Genomic DNA, 20,592 nt, shown 5'->3' with positions numbered 1-20,592 from the left:
GGGAGTCAAGGGTGTGCGGAAAGCTCCAGACCCAGTTCCGGGACATCAGGGCCAGGAATCTATGAGGTTCCCAAGTACAGAGAACACGGGGCTCTTACCGGTAGTTTGGGGCTGACCTCGCCCTTGCAAAAGTGGCAGAAAAACCGGTGGGCGGCTACAGCGGCGCCCGAGTCCGCCCCGGCCGCCGAAGCCTCCGCCATTTTTGTCCTCCGCCGCGGCCGTCCGAGAGGGCAGCCGGCCCGTCCCTCGCCAGGCCGCTACCTCCCGGGCTGCAGTAGCCACCGCCGCCTCGGTGCGGCCCACCGCTTCAGAGCCCGCGTCGGTCACGTGAGTCGGCCAGACCCAGAGAGGCGGCGGCGCCAACAGCAACCCTACGGCCCGCCTCCCAGCACCAAACAGGCGCAGGAAGGAGAGGCAAACCGCCAGCCCGCCGGCTCTACAAACAGCCCCTCGCTGGTCCTCCAGCCTTCCAGCGAGAAAAAAGAAAGAGCGTCCCCGGAAGCCGCCGAAACTCTAGGGTAGAGCGGCACGCGCTTTTTGCCTTTCCGCGTCCTCTTCGGTGGCCGTCCTCTTCCTTGAAAGGGCGGTGGGCTCCACTTCCGCTCAGAAGGCCAGCGGGAGCCGCAGGAAGCCGTCGCGGGAAGTTCAGCAGCATTGGGGTTGGTGCCTCTGAACTGCGCTGATCCTGAGGTTAGTGGAAAATGCTGTCTGAACGTGGCAGCACTTGACTGGACCAAGAGACCAAATCCGGAATGGGAACCTGTGTAAAGGGAGTGTAGGAGCTAGGAGCCAAGCGTCTTGTAAGTCCTTTCCGAGGATGGCAAGGGATCTGGGAATGCTTCTCCAAAGACACGCGGATAGACGAAATAGGTCTCTGGTGATACTGAGGCTTCTTAGGAATTGGAAGAAATAAGTAATGTTTGGTAGCAATTTGTAATAAGGAAGTAATCGTATAATAAACTACGTCCGTTTCTGATTGTGTCCACTTTGTCAAGGAGTAGAAGTTTAAGAATTGAATGCTGTCCTGCAAACAACGTAACCTCATCTCCTATTTGACACGCCCTGTTGAGAAGCAGTCCTTTACCGCCTAAACTTCTTTTTCGAAATTATCATTTCTTTTATGAACTAAGAATAACACTGCCTGCTCACTTCCACCGGGCTGTGAACAGTGACCTTAATTCTTCCAAGCAACGAAGTGTAGAAACTAAGGTCTGTGACAGACTGCAAAATCATCTACTCCCAATCTTTAAAGAAAATCAGAATCATGCATAATCCCATAGAGGTATATTTGATGCACAGTCTTTTTCTATGCATACATTTTTCCTTTTTTTACAATAATTGAATTTTTATATTTTTTCAGCTTCTGTCACTTAATATATTATGAATAATTTTCTTCTTTTTGTTTTTTGTTTTTTTTTTTGAGACAGAGTCTCGCACTGTCGCCCGGGTTGGAGTGCAGTGGCGCGATCTCAGCTCACTGCAACCTCCCTCTCCTCACTTCAAGCAATTCTCCTGCCTCAGCCTCCCAAGTAGCTGGGATTACAGGCGCCCGCCACCACGCCAAGCTAAATTTTTTTTGTATTTTTAGTATAGAAGGGGTTCACTATGTTGGCCAGGCTGTTCTCAAACTCCTGACCTCGTGATACGCCCACCTCGGCCTCCCAAAGTGCTGGGATTGCAGGCATGAGCCACAGCGCCGGCCTATTATGAATAATTTTCTTCTACACGAATACACATGGTACTAAATAACTTTGTTGGCATAGTATGCCATTGTATGGGTATGCCATCATTTATTGTTAGACGTTAGATTGTTTCCAGTAAGTCTGTATTATAGAGAGAACTAATGACTTCATTATTATTAGCTTTTTATTCTTTCCTTGGATACAATATCCAAAAAGAAATTGTTGTTTCAAACATATGCAAGATTTTTAAGGCTTTTTGATATGTATTGTCAAATTGCCCTCCAGAAAGAATACATGAATTTACACTCAGCAGCTCTGCTTCCAGCATGAAAGACTTTCCATTGTACCGTTTTGGTGTTTTTTCCCTAGCTCTCAGACTCCTCAGTACCATGACTCAAGCAGAAATTAAGCTCTGTTCTTTGTTGCTGCAAGAGCATTTTGGAGAGATTGTAGAAAAAATTGGAGTCCATCTGATAAGAACTGGCAGCCAGCCACTAAGAGTAATTGCCCATGACACAGGAACATCACTGGATCAGGTATGTCTAAATGACATTAATTTTCTCTCATTTCACTAATTTATCTCACCCATCTTTGAATATTGTTCTTCTCACCCCAGAAAGGGAAAAATGAAGAAAACCTGCCCTGGGAGCAGAACAATGTTATTTGGGGAAGAAAAGGATGGGACTTAGGCATCAACATTTTGTTTCTCAAAGTGTTCCTAGTTCATGACAGCTTTTAAGCAAATCTTTGCTCTTCCCATGCCATACCTCATTTATTCACAATAGGTCTATTAATTTCAGTACTGCCTTTAAGGAATGAGAATGATGAAAGTAAATTGTGTTTTGAAAGATAAGGATCAGAGTAAATATAGCAAGGAATCTTCCTGATTTATTGTATTGATGTCTGATTCTTATTAGCTACTCCAATGGAGAGAAAATAAGTGCAGAAATTATCTAGCCATTTTCTGATGCTTAGTAAGTTGTTGGACAAAAAATTTCCAGCAGTAATGAGCTATATCTTCAGGTCTTTCCTCTCTTCTCTTTATGTCCCATCTAGGTGAAAAAAGCCCTGTGTGTCCTCATCCAACATAACCTGGTGAGTTATCAAGTGCACAAACGCGGTGTGGTGGAGTATGAAGCCCAGTGCAGCCGGGTATTGCGAATGCTTAGATATCCCCGGTACATCTATACTACCAAAACTCTGTACAGTGACACTGGAGAACTGATCGTTGAGGAGCTTCTGTTGAATGGCAAACTGACAATGTCAGCTGTTGTGAAGAAAGTGGCAGACCGGCTCACAGAGACCATGGAGGGTTAGTACTGTATCCATAGTTGTTAACAGAAGCATAGATCAGCTGGCTACAGGAATGGACCCTGAGCTATCTTAGGCCGTCTCATCTGCCTTTTTCCTCCTCTTATATAGATGGCAAGACCATGGACTATGCTGAAGTATCAAACACATTTGTACGACTGGCAGACACACACTTTGTACAACGCTGCCCCTCAGTACCTACCACTGAGAATTCAGACCCTGGGCCACCACCACCTGCCCCCACACTTGTCATTAATGAAAAGGACATGTACCTGGTTCCTAAGCTGAGCTTGATAGGTAAGGAATTTTAACCCCTGGAACTGTGACTTGCCTTAATTGTGGATTCTTCTTGATTGATTATCAAATGTATGAATCAGTTGAACATTTACCATTGGTAAATCAGACTGATTTACCAATCAGTCTGAACATTTGCTATGTGTCAAACATCGTGGTGTATAACAATGAAAAAATCATGGTCTCTGTCATGGGGCTTTAGGAGACATACATTAATCAGAAAATCACATCGATATATCATTAAACGGTGATAAGTACTATGAAGGAAATATTCCTATGAAGGAACTGTCATAGTATTATGACACATACATTAATCAGAAAATCACATCGATATATAATTAAACCGTGATAAGTACCATGAAGGTAAAGTATGAGGTGTTATGAAAATATATAATGGAGGCCGGGCGCGGTGGCTCAAGCCTGTAATCCCAGCACTTTGGGAGGCCGAGACGGGCGGATCACGAGGTCAGGAGATCGAGACCATCCTGGCTAATACGGTGAAACCCCGTCTCTACTAAAAAATACAAAAATCTAGCTGGGCGAGGTGGCGGGCGCCTGTAGTCCCAGCTACTTGGGAGGCTGAGGCAGGAGAATAGCATAAACCCGGGAGGCGGAGCCTGCAGTGAGCTGAGATCTGGCCACTGCACTCCAGCCTGGGCGACAGAGTGAGACTCCATCTAAAAAAAAAGAAAAAGAAAATATATAATGGAGACTTTGGGAGACTGAGGCAGGCGAATTGCATAAGGCCAGGAGTTCCAGACCAGCCTGGGCAACAAGGTGAAACCCCATCTCTACTAAAATTACAAAAATTAGCCAGGTATGGTGGTGTACACCTGTAATCCCAGCTACTCGGGAGGCTGGGGCAGGAGAATTACTTGAACCCAGGAGACAGAGGTTGCAGTGAGCCAAGACTGCGCCACTGCACTCCAGCCTGGGCGACAGAGTGAGACTGTCTCAGAAAAAAAGAAGAAAATATATAATGAGGGATGGTATTCATCTGGGAGTTTAGGCCTCATGTTTCTTTGAGAAGGTGACATTTGAGCTGAGATTTAAAGTGGAAGCTAACAGTGAGGTAACAGAGGAAAAGCATTTTTGGCAAAGGGAATAGTATGTGGTAAAAAAAAAAAAAAAAAAAACAACAACAAAAAAAAAAAACACAGCATTTGTAGACCAGGCACGGTGGCTCACGCCTGTAATCCGAGCACTTTGGGAGGCCGGGGCGGGCGGGTCACAAGGTCAGGAGATCAAGACCATCCTGGCTGACACGGTGAAACCCTGTCTCTAAAAAAAAAAAAATACAAAAATTAGCCGGGCATGGTGGCGGGTGCTGTAGTCCCAGCTACTCTGGAGGCTGAGGCAGGAGAATGGCATGAACCTGGGAGGCAGAGCTTGCAGTGAGCCAAGATCTGAGATCATGCCATTGCACTCCAGCTCTGTCACACTCCAGCCTGGGTAACAGAGCAAGACTCCATCTCAAAAAAAACAAAAAGCATTTGAGGAAATGAGAGAGTGTCAGTATAGCTAAAGCATGGTAAGCAAAGCAAAGAGGCATGAGATAAGGTTAGAGACATAGATAGGCAGGGGTCTGATATCAGAAGCTAATCAGGATCGACCTGCTTAGTACTTGGATGGGAAACAGGCAGGGACTAAATCAAGTAAGACCTTATAGAGCATTTGTTCTTTATGCTAAGAGCAAAGGAAAACCACTAAAGGATTTTTTAGGAAATGACATGATCTAATTTATACTTTTAAAAGATTTTTTGTCTACAGAAAGGATGGGAGAATGGGGCAAAGGTAAATGTTGACAGACTGGTGGGAAATGAAACAGAGGGTAAAGGAGACAAGTATTAAGAATGACATTTGTGTGTCTGACTTGCACATGTGGGAGAATGGTGATATCATTGGCCATGAAAGAGAGTATTGGAGGAGAAAGACTATAAGCTTCTTTCTGAACATGTTGAGTTTCAGATCATTTCATCCTTTACTTGAATTTCTTATAACTCTTCAGCCCCCTAAGCAACTCTGATCTAGAGGCAGCTACAGATGCCTTTGGAATGAAAGACACCTGCTCTCATGTTTGGTCATTTGCTGTCATACAGTCATACAGTCTAAGTGTTCAATTATTTGTTTGGCAGGAAAAGGTAAAAGGCGCAGATCATCTGATGAAGATGCTGCTGGGGAACCCAAGGCCAAGAGACCAAAACATACTACAGATAACAAGGAGGTAATGGGGCTTCTTGATTAGAAGTCCTCACCCGGAAGCAGGCCAGAAAGAGCACTCAGATAACAAGCCCCAAGAGAGCTTAAAGCTTCCTGAGCTAAGAAGCAGTAGGATTATGAACCTCATTAAATATTAGAAACAGAATGAACCATTCTATTCATTCACAAAGAATGAACCATTACTGTCTCCCTTCTGAGCCTTACTTCTTTCATTGAACAGAGATAACAGCTTATGTAAAAAGGGGCCTAGAAAAAGTTTAGATTGCTCAATATGGCAAGAACCTAAAAACAGTGGTGAAAAATGGGTCTAAAAACTATACATAGGCCTGAACTCATATTCAGTGCCTTCTTAGCATGCCTATAAAGATGTCAGTAAGCATCTCAAACTTAGTGTGGCCAAAACAGAATAATTGATGCCTCCTCTTAGTAAAAGACACTACCACCTAGGCCAGCCACCTAGGACACCACCGTTTCTGCTTAGGCCAAAATCCTTGGAACCCTCTAATCTCACAGTAAAACATATCAGCCCAGTTTCCAAAATTACCTCAAATCCAACCATTTCTCATCTTTTAACTGCCGTCTCTCATCAACTCTTTCCTAACCCTTTCGTTAATGGTCTCCCTAGCTGCATTCTTACCTACTTAGTAGCCAAAATGACTTTCTAAGTTCAAAACAAAACAGTACATCCACTGATTAGACTCCTTTAATAGCTTTCCTTTACTCTTAGAAGAAATCCAAGATACGGGCTAGGAAGCCTTACATGATCTAGGTCTTCATATGATCTGTTGGAGACAGGGCTCTTCAACCTCACCTCTGCCCCATCTCCGTCTTGCTCACTGTGTTCCCCCTACTGACTTTCTATCTCTTAAACATGTCAAACTCTTTCTAGTCTTTAGACTTTGGCCCTTATCATGCCTGTGGCTTCAAATGTTTGTCCCCAGATCTTCATGTAGTGGTCTCTGTTTTTATCATTTCTGTCTTAAATGCTCTTTTCATAGACTTCAAGCACCATTGTCCTCTCCTACACTAGTCCCTACCACATTTCTCATTTCATATACTTCACAGCATTTATATTTATAACTGGAATTATTTATTATTTGTGTACATGTTTGTCTAAGAGGTGTGGACTTTATCCTGAAGATAAGGGAGAGCCATTGATGGATTTTAAGCAGAGAAATGAAGTAACTGGATTTATATGTTAGAAAGATTATTATAGCATAGCAGTTCCTAACCTGTACTACTCCATGGATGGATTTCAGAGAGTCTGCTTGTACTTATGTACATTTTTCAGTGAAGCTCTCCATACCATTCATTACATTCTTCAAAGGAACTGTGACCCAAAACAGTTAAAAAAAAAAAAAAAAAAAGCACTACTCTAAGAAATGGGAAGAATGATGCAAAACAAAATTAGAAGGAGAAAACCCAGTTATTCCTTTTATAGTGTCTGCTATGTTTTAAAGGGGAAAAAAAAGAAAAAAGAAAAACTAGTTAGGAGGTTATTGTAGTAATCCAGATGGGCCAAGATTTAGAGTCTGAAATAAGGTAATGATAGGAGAGAGAAAAGTAGACATCTGATAACTATGAAGAATAGATAGAACTTGGTAATGGGATGGTAGATTATGGACAGCAAGGGACTAGGGGTGATACCCAAGTTTGTAGCTTAAGAAATTGGGTTGGCCAGCCAAACACGGTGACTCACGTCTGTAATCCCAGCACTTTGGGAGGCCGAGGCAGGTGGATCACCTGAGGTCAGAGTTCAAGACCAGCCTGGTCAACATGGTGAAACCCCGTCTCTACTAAAAATACAAAAATTAGCCGGCCATGGTGGTGGGTGCCTGTAATCACAGCTACTTGGGAGGCTGCAGCAGGATAATGGCCTGAACCGGGGAGGCAGAGGTTGCAGTGAACCAAGATTGCGCCACTGAACTCCATCCTGGGTGACAGAGCGAGACTCTATCTCCAAAAAAAAAAAAAGAGAGAGAGAGAAAGAAAGAAATTGGGTTGTCTAGGCACAGTGGCTCTCGCCTGTAATCCCAGCATTTTGGGAGGCTGACACAGAAGAATCACTTGAGCCCAGGAGTTTGAGACCAGCCTGGACAACATAGACCCTATCTCTACCAAAAAAAAAAATCCACCAGACCTGGTGGCACATGCTTGTAGTCCCAGCTACTCAGGGGCTGAGGTGGGAGGATCACTTGAGCCTAGGAAGTCAAGGCTGCAGTGAGCCACAATTGTGCCACTGCACTACAGCTTGGGCAACAGAGCAAGACCCTGTCTCAAAAAAAAAAAAAAAAAGAAAAGAAAAAAACTGGGATGGTTATAGTGCAGTTACCTGAAAACTTACAAAACAGAACAGTTTGGAGAACAAGTGAAAGTGTCAAATAGGCAGCTGAGTCTATGCATCTGAAGCCTAATAGAGGGTTCTAGGATAGGCCGGGTGCGGTGGCTCATGCCTGTAATCCTAGCACTTTGGGAGGCCGAGGCGGGTGATCACCTGAGGTGAGGAATTCGAGACCAGCCTAGCCAACATGGCGAAACCCCATCTCTACTAAAAATACAAAAACTAGCCAGGCATGGTGGCACAGGCCTGTAATCCCAGCCACTCAGGAAGCTGAGGCAGGAGAATCGCTTGAACCTGGAGGGTGGAGGTTGCAGTGAGCCGAGGTTGTGCCACTTCACTCCAGCCTGGGCGAAAGAGCAAAACTCCGTCTCAAAAAAAGAGAGGGTTCTAGGATAGAGTGACATATTTGGAAATGCACCAATAGTTGAAGCCTGGAGAGCAGATAAAATTACCCAAGTAGAGCATGTAGAATAAAAAGAAAGGAAAGGTATGGACAGAACCCTGACAAAACACCAGTATTATAGGTGGGATCTGAAAGAGGAGTCGGTGGAGACTGAGGAAAGGTGGCCAGAAAGGTTCAAAGTAGCACCAAGAAAAAATAGTGTCAGCCAGGCCCAGTGGCTCACACCTATAATCCTAACACTTTGGAAGGGCAAGGCTGGCGGATCACTTGAGCCTAGGAGTTTGAGACCATCCTGAGCAACATGGTGAGACCCTGTCTCTACAAAAAATACAAAAATTACCCAAGCGTGGTGGCACACACCTGTGGTCCCAGCTACTTGGGAGGCTGAGGTGAGAGGATCACCTGAGCCCAAGGAGGTCAAGGCTGCAGTGAGCTACGATCACACCACTGCTCTCCAGCCTGGGTGACAAAGACCCTGTCTTTAAAAAGAAAAAAAAAAATGGTGTCATAAAATCCAAGGAGCCACATAAAGTTTTAAGAAGGAAAAAATGTCCAACCATGTCATATGCTTCCAAAAGGTTAAATAAGATCAGAAGTGGAAAGTATTATTTGAACTTAACAACATAGAGTCCTCAGGGACAATTGTGGAATTTCACTGGAATGCAAGTGACAATTGACATTTCAGTACAATGGTGGAAACGGGTTAAGTAAATCTAGATAGAGATAACAGCTGGGATGGCCAACTGTTTGAGAAGCTTGGCTGTGACAGTAAGGAAAAGAAGAGAAGGCATAGGGTTGAAGGAGAATTCTAGAGTAAAAGAGATTTGGACAGGGTAAAGGCTGATAAGAAGGCGGTAGAGAAGGAAAGGCTGAAGATGTTAGAGGACAGGGTAAAATAGAGCTGGATCCCCAAGAATGAATGAGAGAGTAAGATCTGGAATACCAATATGGGCATTAACCTTAGGTAAAAGGAACATTTTTCAGCTGTGATAAAAGTAAGTGAAAATATGAGTTAAGAACAAAAAGGAAAGAAATGTGGTGAGGATGTGCACAGAGCTGAGTAAGTTCTGGCTTAGTGGCTTCTATTTTCTCTGTGAAATCAGAGGCAAAGTCATCTGCCAAGAGTGAGAAGGAAGAAGGGTCAGGTTGGAGACTTGAGGGTAATGGAGAAGAGTTAAAATAGGGAGAGAAAGGGCGGTCATGGTGGCTCACGCCTGTAATCCCAGCACTTCGGGAGTCCGAGGCAGGCAGATCACCTAGGGTCAGGAGTTCGAGACCAGCCTAGCCAACACTGTAAAACCCCAACTCCACTAAAAATACAAAAATTAGCCTAGCTCAGTGGTGGTTGCCTGTAATCCCAGCTACTCGGTAGGCTGAGGCAGGAGAATCGCTTGAACCCGAGAGGCAGAGGTTCCAGTGAGCCGAGATCACGCCACTGCACTCCAGTCTGGGTGACAAGAGCAAAACTCCATCTCAAAAAAAAAGTAAAATAATAAAATAGGGAGAGAAAGATTGGAGATGAGCTTAGAGAACCTGTTTGAAGTTGGGATTTGTCTAGACACCAATCTACATGACTGAATGATTTTTCTCCAACCAATTTAGTTGTTACTGTGTAGGAAAAGAAATGGTGAACCATTAAATCCAAGCTCCTCACCAGAAAACTTTACATTATATCTAAATGTTTCTCTCTAAATCTTTTCTCTTCCTCAGCCCATTCCAGATGACGGGATTTATTGGCAGGTCAACCTTGACAGATTCCACCAACACTTCCGTGACCAAGCCATTGTGAGTGCAGTCGCTAACAGGATGGACCAGGTAATACCTAAGTGGGTCTGTCATTGGTCATCAGGGACATTTACTTATTTGTCAGATCTGGCCATTGGCACAGAGAGCCGGTGGCAGCACTGTGATTTCTGAATTCTAGTTTACTTTTCAAACAGACGAGCAGCGAGATTGTACGAACCATGCTCCGAATGAGTGAGATTACCACTTCCTCTAGTGCTCCCTTCACCCAACCATTGTCTTCCAATGAGGTGAGTTTCGTGTTCTTGCGCTAACTTTCTGACAGATTCTTGGGTATTAACAACGTTTATTATACACAGATCCTGGGTTTGGGTTGAGGTCTGAGCCTTGATAGAGAAGGGTGTGTGTTTGATGTGGAGCAGGGATTATCTTCAAGTGGTGAGCACTGAAATGTTTGGTCTCTTAGGATCCAGCTTTTAAAAATCTACACTATTCACTTAGTCAAAGTATCTGTTTGTCAAGTACAGCCTATTCCTAATTATTTTAAGAATCCACGATTTGGACTCTGAGAGCCTTGGCATTCAGGATATTATTTGACCCCTTGTATTTAAAATACTGATATCTAATATATCCAATATGTGTTATTTATATTACTTTTGTAGTAATACAGTCATGCACCACTTAACAACAGGATACATTCTGAGAAATGTGTCGTCAGGCGATTTCATCATTGTGTGAACATCGTAGGGTGTACTTACATGAACCTAGACGGTGTAGCCTACAGCACACCTAGACCATACGGGATAGCCTATGGCTTCTAGGCTGTAAACCTGTACAGCATGTTACTGTACTGAATACTGTAGGCTGTTGTAATGCAGTGGCATCTGTGTATCTAAACATCTAAACCACAGAAAAGGTACAGTAAAAATATGGTATGAAAAATTAAAAACTACACCTTTTTAGTGCACTTAACATGAATGGAGCTTTCAGGACTAAAAGTTGCCCTGCGGGAGTCAGTGAATGAATGGCAAATGTGAATGTGAAGGTCTACATACTTAGGCTACACTGTATTTATTAAAAACAGTAACAGGCTGGGCAGGGTGGCTCACGCCTGTAATCCTAGCACTTTGGGAGGCCAAGGCTGGTGGATTGCTTGAGCTCAGGAGTTCGAGACCAGCCTGGGCAACATGGTGAAACCCGTATACTAAAATACAAAAGAAAAAAAAAATTAGCCAGGCATGGTGGCGTGCACCTGTGGTCCCAGCTGCTCGGGAGGCTGAGGCAGGAGTATCACTTGAACCCAGGAGGCAGAGGTTGCAGTGAGCCAAGATCATGCCACTGCACTCCAGCCTCACCACAAACGTGAGTAATGTGTTTCACGGCGGCACTGTGCTATGATGTTACAACAGCAAGAAATCACAAAACAGTAGGAATTTTTCAGCTCCAGTATAATCTTATGGGACCACAGCTGCACACGGTCCATTGTTGACTAAAATGTTATGTGGTGCATGACTATATTTACTTAAATATTCCTACATTTTTATATTGTTTATTTTAAAGTTCTACAGTCAGGTGCAATAACTCACACTTGTAATCCTAGAACTTTGGGAGGTTGAGGCAGAAGGATCCCTTGAGACCAGGAGTTCAAGACCAACCTGGGCAACATGGCAAGACCCCCATCTCTACAAAAAATGTTTTAAAAAAATTAGTTGGGTGTGGTGCCACATGCCTATAGTCACAGCTACTCGAGAGGCTGAGGCAGGAGGATTGCTTGAGCCCAGGAGTTTGAGGTTGCAGTGAACTGTGATCATGCCACTGCACTACAGCTTAAACAACAGAGCAAAACCCTATTTCAAAAAAAAAAAAAAAAGGCCGGATGCAGCGCCTCACACGTATAATTCCAGCACTTTGGGAGGCTGAGATGGGCAGATCACCTGAGGAGTTCAAGACCAGCGTAGTCCAACATGGTGAAACTTCATCTCTACTAAAAATACAGAAATTAGCCAGGCATGGTGGTGGGCGCCTGTAGTCCCAGCTACTTGGGAGGCTGAGGCTGGAGAATCGCTTGAACCCAGGAGTGGGAGGTTGCAGAGAGCTGAGATCGCACCACTGCATTCCAGCTTGGGAGACAGAGTGAGACTCTGTCTCAAAAAAAAAAAAAAAAAGGTTTGGTATGTATCTTTATTCAGACCTTGCATACTCTAACATATGTGTGGGTGTATGTATTTTTTAACCCCAAAATGGGACTATTCATGCTGGCTTGGCTTTTTTTTTTTTTTTTTTTTTTTTTTTCATTTTTTTGTGACAGAGTCTCACTCTTTCACCCAGGCCAGAGTGCAATAGCATGATCTCAGCTCACTGCAACCTCCGGCTCCTGGGTTCAAGGCATTCTCCTGCTCATCCTCCGAAGTAGCTGGGATCACAGGCCCATGTCACCACACCAGGCTAAATTTTGTATTTTTAGTAGAGACAGGGTTTCACTATGTTGGCCAGGCTGGTCTTGAACTCCTGACCTCAAGTGATCCGCCCACCTTGGCCTCTCAAAGTGCTGGGGTTACAAAGGCGTGATCTACCACACCCGACCTATTCATATTGTTCTATAACTTGTTTTTTTATATGACAGTGTATGTAAAACTTTTCATGTCAGTTTCTATAGATTTGTCTCACTCTTCATAATGACTGTATCATATTCCACTTAATGGCCATGCTATATTTTAGTGTACTCCTCAGTACTGGTCATTTGGGTGTTTCTAGTTTTTTACTCTTACAAACAATCCTGCTATGAATATTTTTGGACAGTTTTGTGATAAAACTAAAATTGAAACATTTTTTTTTTTTGAGACGGAGTTTCGCCCTTGTAGCCCAGGCTGGAGTGCAATGGCACAATCTCGGCTCACTGCAACCTCTGCCTTCCAGGTTCAAGCGATTATCCTGCCTCAGCCTCCCAAATAGCTGGGATTACCGGCATGCGCCACCATGTCCAGTTAATTCTGTATTTTTACTAGAGACGGGGTTTCACCATGTTGGTCAGGCTGTCCAACTCTTGACCCAAAGTGATCCACCTGCCGCAGCCTCCCAAAGTGCTGGTATTATAGGCGTTAGCCACTGCGCCCAGCCTAAAACATCTTTATTTCAGTAAAGTTAGGAGTTCTAAGTTCCCAAACCCATTTTAAGTGTCTTTTGCTCCATAGATCTTCAGATCCCTACCTGTTGGCTATAACATCTCTAAGCAAGTTCTTGATCAGTATCTCACTCTGCTGGCAGATGATCCGGTAAGTCTATTTTTGCTTTTTTTCTTTTTTCTTTAGTCTGTACTGTTGATAATTTACTTCTGCACTGATACCTAGTATCATTCTCCTGTAGAGTTATTCTCTACCTAGCCAACCCAGACAATTTCTCCACATCATTTGATGGGAGGGCTACCTGCTGCAGACTTTTGGTCAGATTTGTTCCATTGGAAACAGAATCACTGGACTTCCCATTCAGTTAACACTCTCTCTTTTTCTTAATAGCTAGAGTTTGTTGGAAAGTCTGGCGACAGTGGTGGAGGAATGTATGTCATCAGTATCCTTACCAGTTATTTCCTTAGAGTCAGGCAGCCTGACCTATAAATCAGAATGGTGCTTTAGGAAAGGAAGATTTGATAATGTTTATTACACTACATAAGTTAGAAAATTGAAATAATTGTTAAATAAATTTTTCTATGAATTTCCAGTGAACTGCATTGATGATAAAGAAGTAAAAAGAAGCCAGGCATGGTGGCTCACACCTGTAATCCTAGGACTTTGGGAGGCTGAGGCAGGTGAATTGCATGAACCCAGGAGTTCAAGATCAGCTAAGCAACATGGCAAAACCCCATCTCTACAAAAAATACAAAAACTAGCCAGATGTAATGATGCATGCTTGTAGTCCAGCTCCTCAGGAGGCTGAAGTGGGAGGATCGCTTGAGCCCAGGAGACAGGGGTTGCAGTAAGCTGAGATGAAGCCACTGTACTCCAACCTGGGTGACAGAGTGAGACCCTGTCTCAAAAAAAAGAAGTAAAAAGGACTTTTAATCAGCCAAATTGTAGTTAAGCAAAACCCTTACTTAAACACTTGTATTAAAGTTTTGGAATATTTATGTACCATAACTGAAACCATAAATTATAACATGAAAAGCAAAATAGCTTTAAAATAGAAACTTAGGAGTAAAACTCAGATCATAATAACTAGGCCAAAACATTACTGAGTGACCTTAATTCTCTACATAAAGACCTCCATAAGGCATTAGCATCCCTAGCCACAGCCACTCTGGAGTCTGTCGTACAGGAGAGGTAAGGGGGACACTGGCTTTGGGTCACATACTTCCTATCCCCAATGAAGTAATTTGATCATTATGTAAGCAACCAATATAACCACACCCTGGCACACTTTGCCCCATTTTTTCACTGGACTCCTATGGATCGCATTAATACTGCTCTTTACCCTAAAATAACCTACTGTTTAATTCCAGTTAACCAGCCTCCCTAAAGCCTTTGCTTACAAATGTAGGAACTGTGGCACTCAAATGAGTCAGCAGTTGGTGACTGCCTTATGATTAACATCAGTTGGTGATGCCTTACCATCACCAGCCTGTGGAGCTGTAGAATAATTTTCTGATCACTGTTCCTTTCTGGTCCTGGCTCGACACATGGAATAGAAGCACCCCCCCCCCCCCCCAATCTATGACTGGGAACTAAAGCTAATCTTCTATGTTAGCATGCCATTTGCTTTCTTCATTCCTTTCCAGATTTGGGTCTCGCTGTGCTAGAATATTCCGTCTAGTTTTGCAGAAGAAACACCTAGAGCAGAAGCAAGTGGAAGACTTTGCAATGATTCCTGCCAAGGAGGCAAAGGATATGCTATATAAGATGCTCTCAGAAAATTTCATGTCACTCCAGGTAACCAACGAAGGGTGTAATAATTGCCAACCAGCAATGCTGGCCTAGGGTGAGAGAAACTTCTTAGGGAAACATACTGAACCCCCAAGCAAACTCTATATCCAACTCTGAGACAGAAAAACATGATTCACAAGCACTTGGAGGATAATGTGGGGCCTTAACTGCCCTAGTAAGAAAGAGGCAGCCGGGCACAGTGACTCACACCTGTAATCCCAGCACTTTGGGAGGCCAAGGTGGGCAGATCACTTGAGGTCAGGAGTTTGAGACCAGCCTGGCCAACATGGTGTAACTCCGTCTCTACTAAAATACAAAACCATTAGCTAGGCCTGGTGGCACGCGCCTATAATCCCAGCTACTTGGGAGGCTGAGGCAGGAAGGAGAATCTCTTGAACCCGAGAGGGGGAGGTTGCAGTGAGCCGAGATCAAGCCACTGCACTCCAGCCTGAGCGACAGAGTGAGACTCTGTCTCAAAAAAAAAAAAAAAAAAAAGAGGCACAGCCAGGACATCACCCCAAACCCATCCTGTCTTTTTTCTCTTCTATTTCTGTCCTTCCTTAAGCCTTAATTCTGTAATAGTTTAAATTTATCAACACATCTGAGTCTGCAGGGCTATGTAGTAGACCCTATGAGTAAATAGAATGGATTTTGGAGTCAGATTAGAGCTCTGCCTTACCGAGTTACATTAAGCAAGTTACATTTTTCCCATCTATAAAACAGTGATGAATGGTGATAATAAAAATAATATGGTTGCCAGGCGCGGTGGCTTATGCCTGTAATCCCAGCACTTTGGGAGGCCTCGGCGGACAGATCACTTGAGGTCAGGAGTTCGAGACCAGCCTAGCCAACCTGGTGAAACCCTGTCTCTACTAAAAATACAAAAATTAGCTGGGTGTAGTGGCGTGTGTCTGTAATCCCAGCTACTCAGGAGACAGGAAGGAGAATTGCTTGAACCCGGGAGGCAGAGGTTACAGTGAGCCGAGATTGCACCACTGCATTCCAGCCTGGGCAAAAGAGCAAGACTCCGTCTCAAAAATAATAATAATATGGTTTTCTGTGAAGATCAAATAGAATTTACCTGGCACATAGAGTTGCTCAGTAAATGTTAGTTGCCTTCCCTTTCTTCCCCAGCTCAGGATGCTGACAGTCATATAAAAAAACAGGGAAGCCCAGCTCTCCGTTTGACTAAGTATGACATAAACCACAGAGACTGGGTCGAGCACAACTGTAATCTCAGCACTTTGGGAAGCCAAGGCAGGATGCTCATTTGAGCCCAGGAATTCAAGACCAGCCTGGGCAATATAGTGAGACCATGTCTCCCCCACCCCCAAAAAAGTAAAAAATTAGCCGAGCATGGTGGTGCATGCCTGTAGTTCTGGCTACTCAGGAGGCTGAGGTGGGAGGATTGCTTGAGCCGGAGGTAGAAGTTGCAGTGAGCCAATATCATGCCACCGCACTCCATCCTAGGTAACAGAGCAAGACCCAGTCTCTAAATAAATAAATAAATAAACACTGGTACTGAATGACTAGGAAACAGGAAAGTGTAAGTAAAAAAGAGGGCTGAGTAACTCCAGGTGGAATTAGTGTGTACTTTGCCAGTTCTAAAACAGTATAATTTCTGTTATTTTTCTTTCTATTGGACAAATAGGAAATTCCCAAAACACCAGACCATGCCCCATCCAGGACCTTCTATTTATATACTGTGAACATCCTGTCAGCTGCCCGAATGTTGTTGCACAGGTGCTATAAGGTAACTCCACACGGACAAGTCCCCCTCATATGCCCACTTCGCCCTGAGCTGCTGAAATAGAACTATGTACATTCCTTGGTCTGTCTTCTCTTTCCTCAGAGCATAGCCAACTTGATAGAAAGGAGGCAATTTGAAACCAAAGAGAATAAGTAAGTAACATTTTCAGTTGAGTTATTTACATTTTTCAAAGTCAAGGGCCTAAGGGGGAAATTTCCTCTAGAAATAGGAACTAACAGATGCTGGGCCTGGCAGGGTGGCTCATGCCTGTAATCCCAGCACTTTGGGAGGCTGAGGCAGGTGGATCAGTTGAAGTCAGGAGTTCGAGACCAACCTGGCCAACATGGTGAAACCCTGTCTTCACTAAAAATACAAAAATTAGCTGGGCGTGGTGGCGGGCACCTATAGTCCCAGCTACTTGGGAGGCTAAGGCAGGAGAATCACTTAAACCCAGTGAGTGGAACTTGCAGTGAGCCAAGATCATGCCACTGCACTCCAGCCTGGGCAACAGAGTGACACTCCATCTCAAAAAAAAATTTTTTTTTGAGAAATAGGAACCAATAGAGAGAGCAACCAGTCTACTTGCATTGAATCATTGGCTTAGATTAGTATAAATCATGCATTAGTCTACACTTTTCTAACATGCTCCCAGTGAAGTAATTTTTCAGATTAAATTTATGAGAAACGTACAAACGCACCAAACTTTAAGTGCAAATGAGAGGCAGTAAGAATTTCAGGATTAAAGTTATATTTCCCAGTAAGTTTGTAGAAAATGTCCTTAGAAGGTAACATTATCTACTTTGACCAGGAAAATGGTAAAAGGGTGGTGGGCTGTGCCTCAGACATACGTGGTAAGAGAATCTCCCAGGTTAGGGAACATGTTTCAGAGTTGTGTTTGTTTGACAGGCGTCTACTAGAAAAATCTCAGAGGGTAGAAGCCATCATTGCATCTATGCAGGCTACAGGTGCAGAGGAAGCACAGTTACAAGAAATAGAGGAGATGATCACAGCTCCTGAACGTCAGCAGCTAGAGACCCTGAAACGTAATGTCAACAAGTAAGCATCACAAACTTCAGACCTACATTTCAAAATACTATCCAGAAAATCCATTTTGACATCTGTAATCCTCCAACTTAGCATGAGCAAACCTAAACTCACTGTCTTCTCCAGCTAACTGAACAGAATTTAATCCACCTATTTTTGTAAACTAGCAGTTCTGAAGATGTTCTCAGCTTCTTCTCCATCACCATATACACTCTCTTATTCATCAAGTACTAGTAAATTTTTTTTAAGAGGGGATTTTGGCTGTGTTGCCCAGATTGGCCTTGAACGCCTAGGTTCAAACAATCTTCCTGCTCAGCCTCCCAAGTAGCTGGGACTACAGACAAGTGCCACTGCACTGGCTTACTTTTACTTCAGTAATGCGTCTCAAATCTGGCCTTTCTAAGTATTTTTTTGGATGCTAGGTTAGTGGTTGCTTATTTCATTTTTGGATTGTTCATTGCTAGTGTTATACAAAAACAACCAACTTTTGTGTTGTGATTTTGTATCCCACAACAATTAAGACTACCCTCCCCCAGGACAGAGGCTCAGTATTTTGCATTCTTAGCAGTTTCCATGGTGTCTGGCACATAAAAGATGCTTGGTAAATGGCAGAATGGTCTACTGGTTCTCCTGCCTTCTTGCCATCCACTCTAAGGGGTAACCAAGCAGTTACCCATGGCCACACCACCCTAGCCTCTAATCTTAAATGTGCTAATGAACATTCAGTCTAGGCAAATAAATGCTTTTACTTTTTCACTCAGGTTGGATGCCAGTGAGATCCAGGTGGACGAAACCATCTTCCTGCTGGAGTCTTACATTGAGTGCACCATGAAGAGACAGTGATCCAGAAGCATCTTCCTCAAAAGATCTGGGGGGGTGGGGGGGATGGAAAGCAAAATAAAGGAAGTACCTGGATGCATTATTTGCAGTGGGATAAGTTGCAGATTCTTCAACTAAACCCCCCTGTCTATCCCCTGCAGCCCAGGATACACCTAAAAGAATTTGGCATATTTAGATCCATTGCTATAATCTCCCCTCATCAAATCTTGGCACTGGGTAGAACCTTAAATCAACAGGATTAATCATCCATCAGATGTATCTGTATCCATAAAGAAGTTACCCACACCTATGGTTACCTACATCTCTGGCAGTAGGAAACTTCTTCCTAAGAAGTTAATTTTATTTTCAAATGTCTATGCCTGTTCTTTATTTTGTTGAGATAGATAGATAGATAAGATAAGATAGATAAGACAGAAAATTTGTTGTTGAGACAGGATCTCACTCTGTCACCCAGACTGGGGTATAATAGTGCAATCACAGCTCCCTGCAACCTTGACCTCCTGAGCTCAAGCATCCTTGCACGTCAGCCTCTAGAGCAGCTGGGACTACAGGCATGCACCACACATACCTGGCTAATGTTTTCTTTTTTTTTTTTTTTTTTTTTTGTAGAGACGGAGCCTCCCTGTGTTTCCCAGGCTGATGAACTAATTTCTAACACACACATAGTGTAGGGAATGTGAAAGACTATCACAGAGTAGAAGAAAAAGTTATTTTGAGGGTTAGCAGGTAGATTGTCCCAAGCAGTCACACTGGAATCTGTGGACTGAAGCCACATTTGCCAGCTCCAGGCTTCTAACGCATCTGAAACTACGTAGAACAGCTAGCCCAATGCCTGGCATATGATAAGCATACAGTAAATGAGTACCTTCCTCTTCTCCATGGTTCCTTAAAACTGGCAATGCTAAATTGTCTCTCTCAGTATCATGGATATAATTTGTCCCAGCAGCTTTAATTCATTTAAAGCAGTTAAATGTTGTTTTATAATATCTTCAGTTTGGTCTCACCAATGTGTTTTCTAATTCTTTAAACACTTGAGTGCCAAACAATTGCCAGCCACCATACTAAACACAACATACAAAGATAAGTAAGACACCATCCCTACCTTCAGACCAGTCACCATCATTTACTAAGCACCTGTTTTGTGCTAAGTACTGGGGTAAGCCTTGGAGATATAAAGATTAATAAATTTTGAGCATACAGTCTAGTAGGAGGAGACAAATAAGTACATAAGTACCAGGAAGTACTGGAGGTGCTACAGTAGAAGAGTAACTCCGTATGGAGAGGCCAGAAAGGGAAAAGGGTCAGGCAGGAAAGGGAACACAGAGAAAGTGACAATGTATAGTTTGAAAGATGAGGATGTTTTATTTGCAAACTATCTTAACAAGGGATTAATAACCAGAATACACAAGGAGCTCAAGCAATAGCAAAAAGAACAAATAATCCAACTTAAAAATAGCCAAAAGATCTGAATAGGTAGTTTTCAAAAGAAGATATACAAATGGACAACAGATATATCAAAAAATGTTCAACATCACTAATCAGAGAAATGGAAATCAAAATCACACAGATATGATCTCACCCCAATTAGTTACTTTTACCAAAAAGAAACAATGAATGCTAGTGAGGATGTGGAAAAAGGAAAGCCCTGCCTGGTACACTATTGGGAATGTACATTGGTACAGCCACCATGGAAGACTACAGAGGTTCCTCAAAAAACTAAAAATCTGTATGCTCCAGCAGTTCCACTACTGGGTATATATCTCTCTCTCTCTCCAAAAGGAAAGAAATCAATATATCAAAAAGATACCTGCACTCCCATGTTTATTGCAGCACTATTCATGATAGCCAAAACATGGAATCAACCTAAGTGCCCATCAATAGATGAAAGGCTAAAGAAAATGTATATATTATTCAGCCGGAAGAATGAATGAAATCCTGTCATTAGCAGCAACATGGATGGAATTAGAGGTCACTATGTTAAGTAAAATAAACCAAGCACAGAAACAAATATTGCATGTTCTCTCTCACATGGGAGCTAAAAAAGTGGATCT

General features: G+C 43.2%; 2 protein-coding genes across 6 annotated transcripts in view; one reads left to right on the top strand and one right to left on the bottom strand.

The window, feature by feature from the left end:
* The window catches only part of RNF115 (ring finger protein 115), an 81,355-nt gene extending 81,145 nt beyond the window's left edge, over nt 1–210 (bottom strand). The window contains exon 1 of one of the 2 annotated variants that reach the window (XM_007977298.3): nt 99–210. In XM_007977298.3, the coding sequence (XP_007975489.1) occupies nt 99–200 (102 nt within the window). In that variant the 5' untranslated portion in view covers nt 201–210. The remainder of the gene's footprint in view (nt 1–98) is intronic. The other variant, XM_007977299.3, reaches the window with a different exon arrangement.
* Nucleotides 211–581: 371 nt separating this feature from the next.
* On the top strand, nt 582–20,549 carry POLR3C (RNA polymerase III subunit C). Of its 4 annotated transcripts, none has more exons than XM_007977300.3 (15): nt 582–690; nt 2,052–2,218; nt 2,739–2,994; nt 3,105–3,290; nt 5,423–5,511; nt 9,962–10,066; nt 10,192–10,284; nt 13,186–13,266; nt 13,507–13,558; nt 14,247–14,307; nt 14,763–14,913; nt 16,559–16,660; nt 16,760–16,809; nt 17,564–17,713; nt 18,463–20,549. In XM_007977300.3, the coding sequence occupies exons 2-15, from the start codon at nt 2,072–2,074 to the stop codon at nt 18,542–18,544; spliced, it is 1,605 nt and encodes a 534-aa protein (XP_007975491.1). In that variant the 5' UTR covers nt 582–690; nt 2,052–2,071; the 3' UTR covers nt 18,545–20,549. The 4 variants fall into 4 exon arrangements, with proteins under 4 accessions (XP_007975491.1, XP_072864179.1, XP_007975493.1 ...); XM_073008078.1 differs by having other exon boundaries at nt 657–764; XM_007977302.3 differs by lacking the exon at nt 582–690 and adding an exon at nt 697–800.
* The last annotated feature ends 43 nt before the right edge of the window (nt 20,550–20,592 follow it).

The sequence above is a fragment of the Chlorocebus sabaeus genome, chromosome 20 (genome assembly GCF_047675955.1).
Source record: "Chlorocebus sabaeus isolate Y175 chromosome 20, mChlSab1.0.hap1, whole genome shotgun sequence".
NCBI lineage: Eukaryota > Metazoa > Chordata > Mammalia > Primates > Cercopithecidae > Chlorocebus > Chlorocebus sabaeus.
Note: the sequence above shows the minus strand (reverse complement) of the source record. Positions and strands in the feature narration are given on the sequence as shown.

What these genes read in the sequence shown, in the direction of transcription:
- POLR3C (XM_007977300.3), top strand. Translation starts at nt 2,072, where the DNA reads ATGACTCAAGCAGAAATTAAGCTCTGTTCTTTGTTGCTGCAAGAGCAT. An exon ending in TCCTAAGCTGAGCTTGATAG is followed by an intron (nt 3,291 to 5,422) that starts GTAAGGAATTTT and finishes TTTGTTTGGCAG; the next exon opens with GAAAAGGTAAAAGGCGCAGA. An exon ending in CTGAAACGTAATGTCAACAA is followed by an intron (nt 17,714 to 18,462) that starts GTAAGCATCACA and finishes TTTTTCACTCAG; the next exon opens with GTTGGATGCCAGTGAGATCC.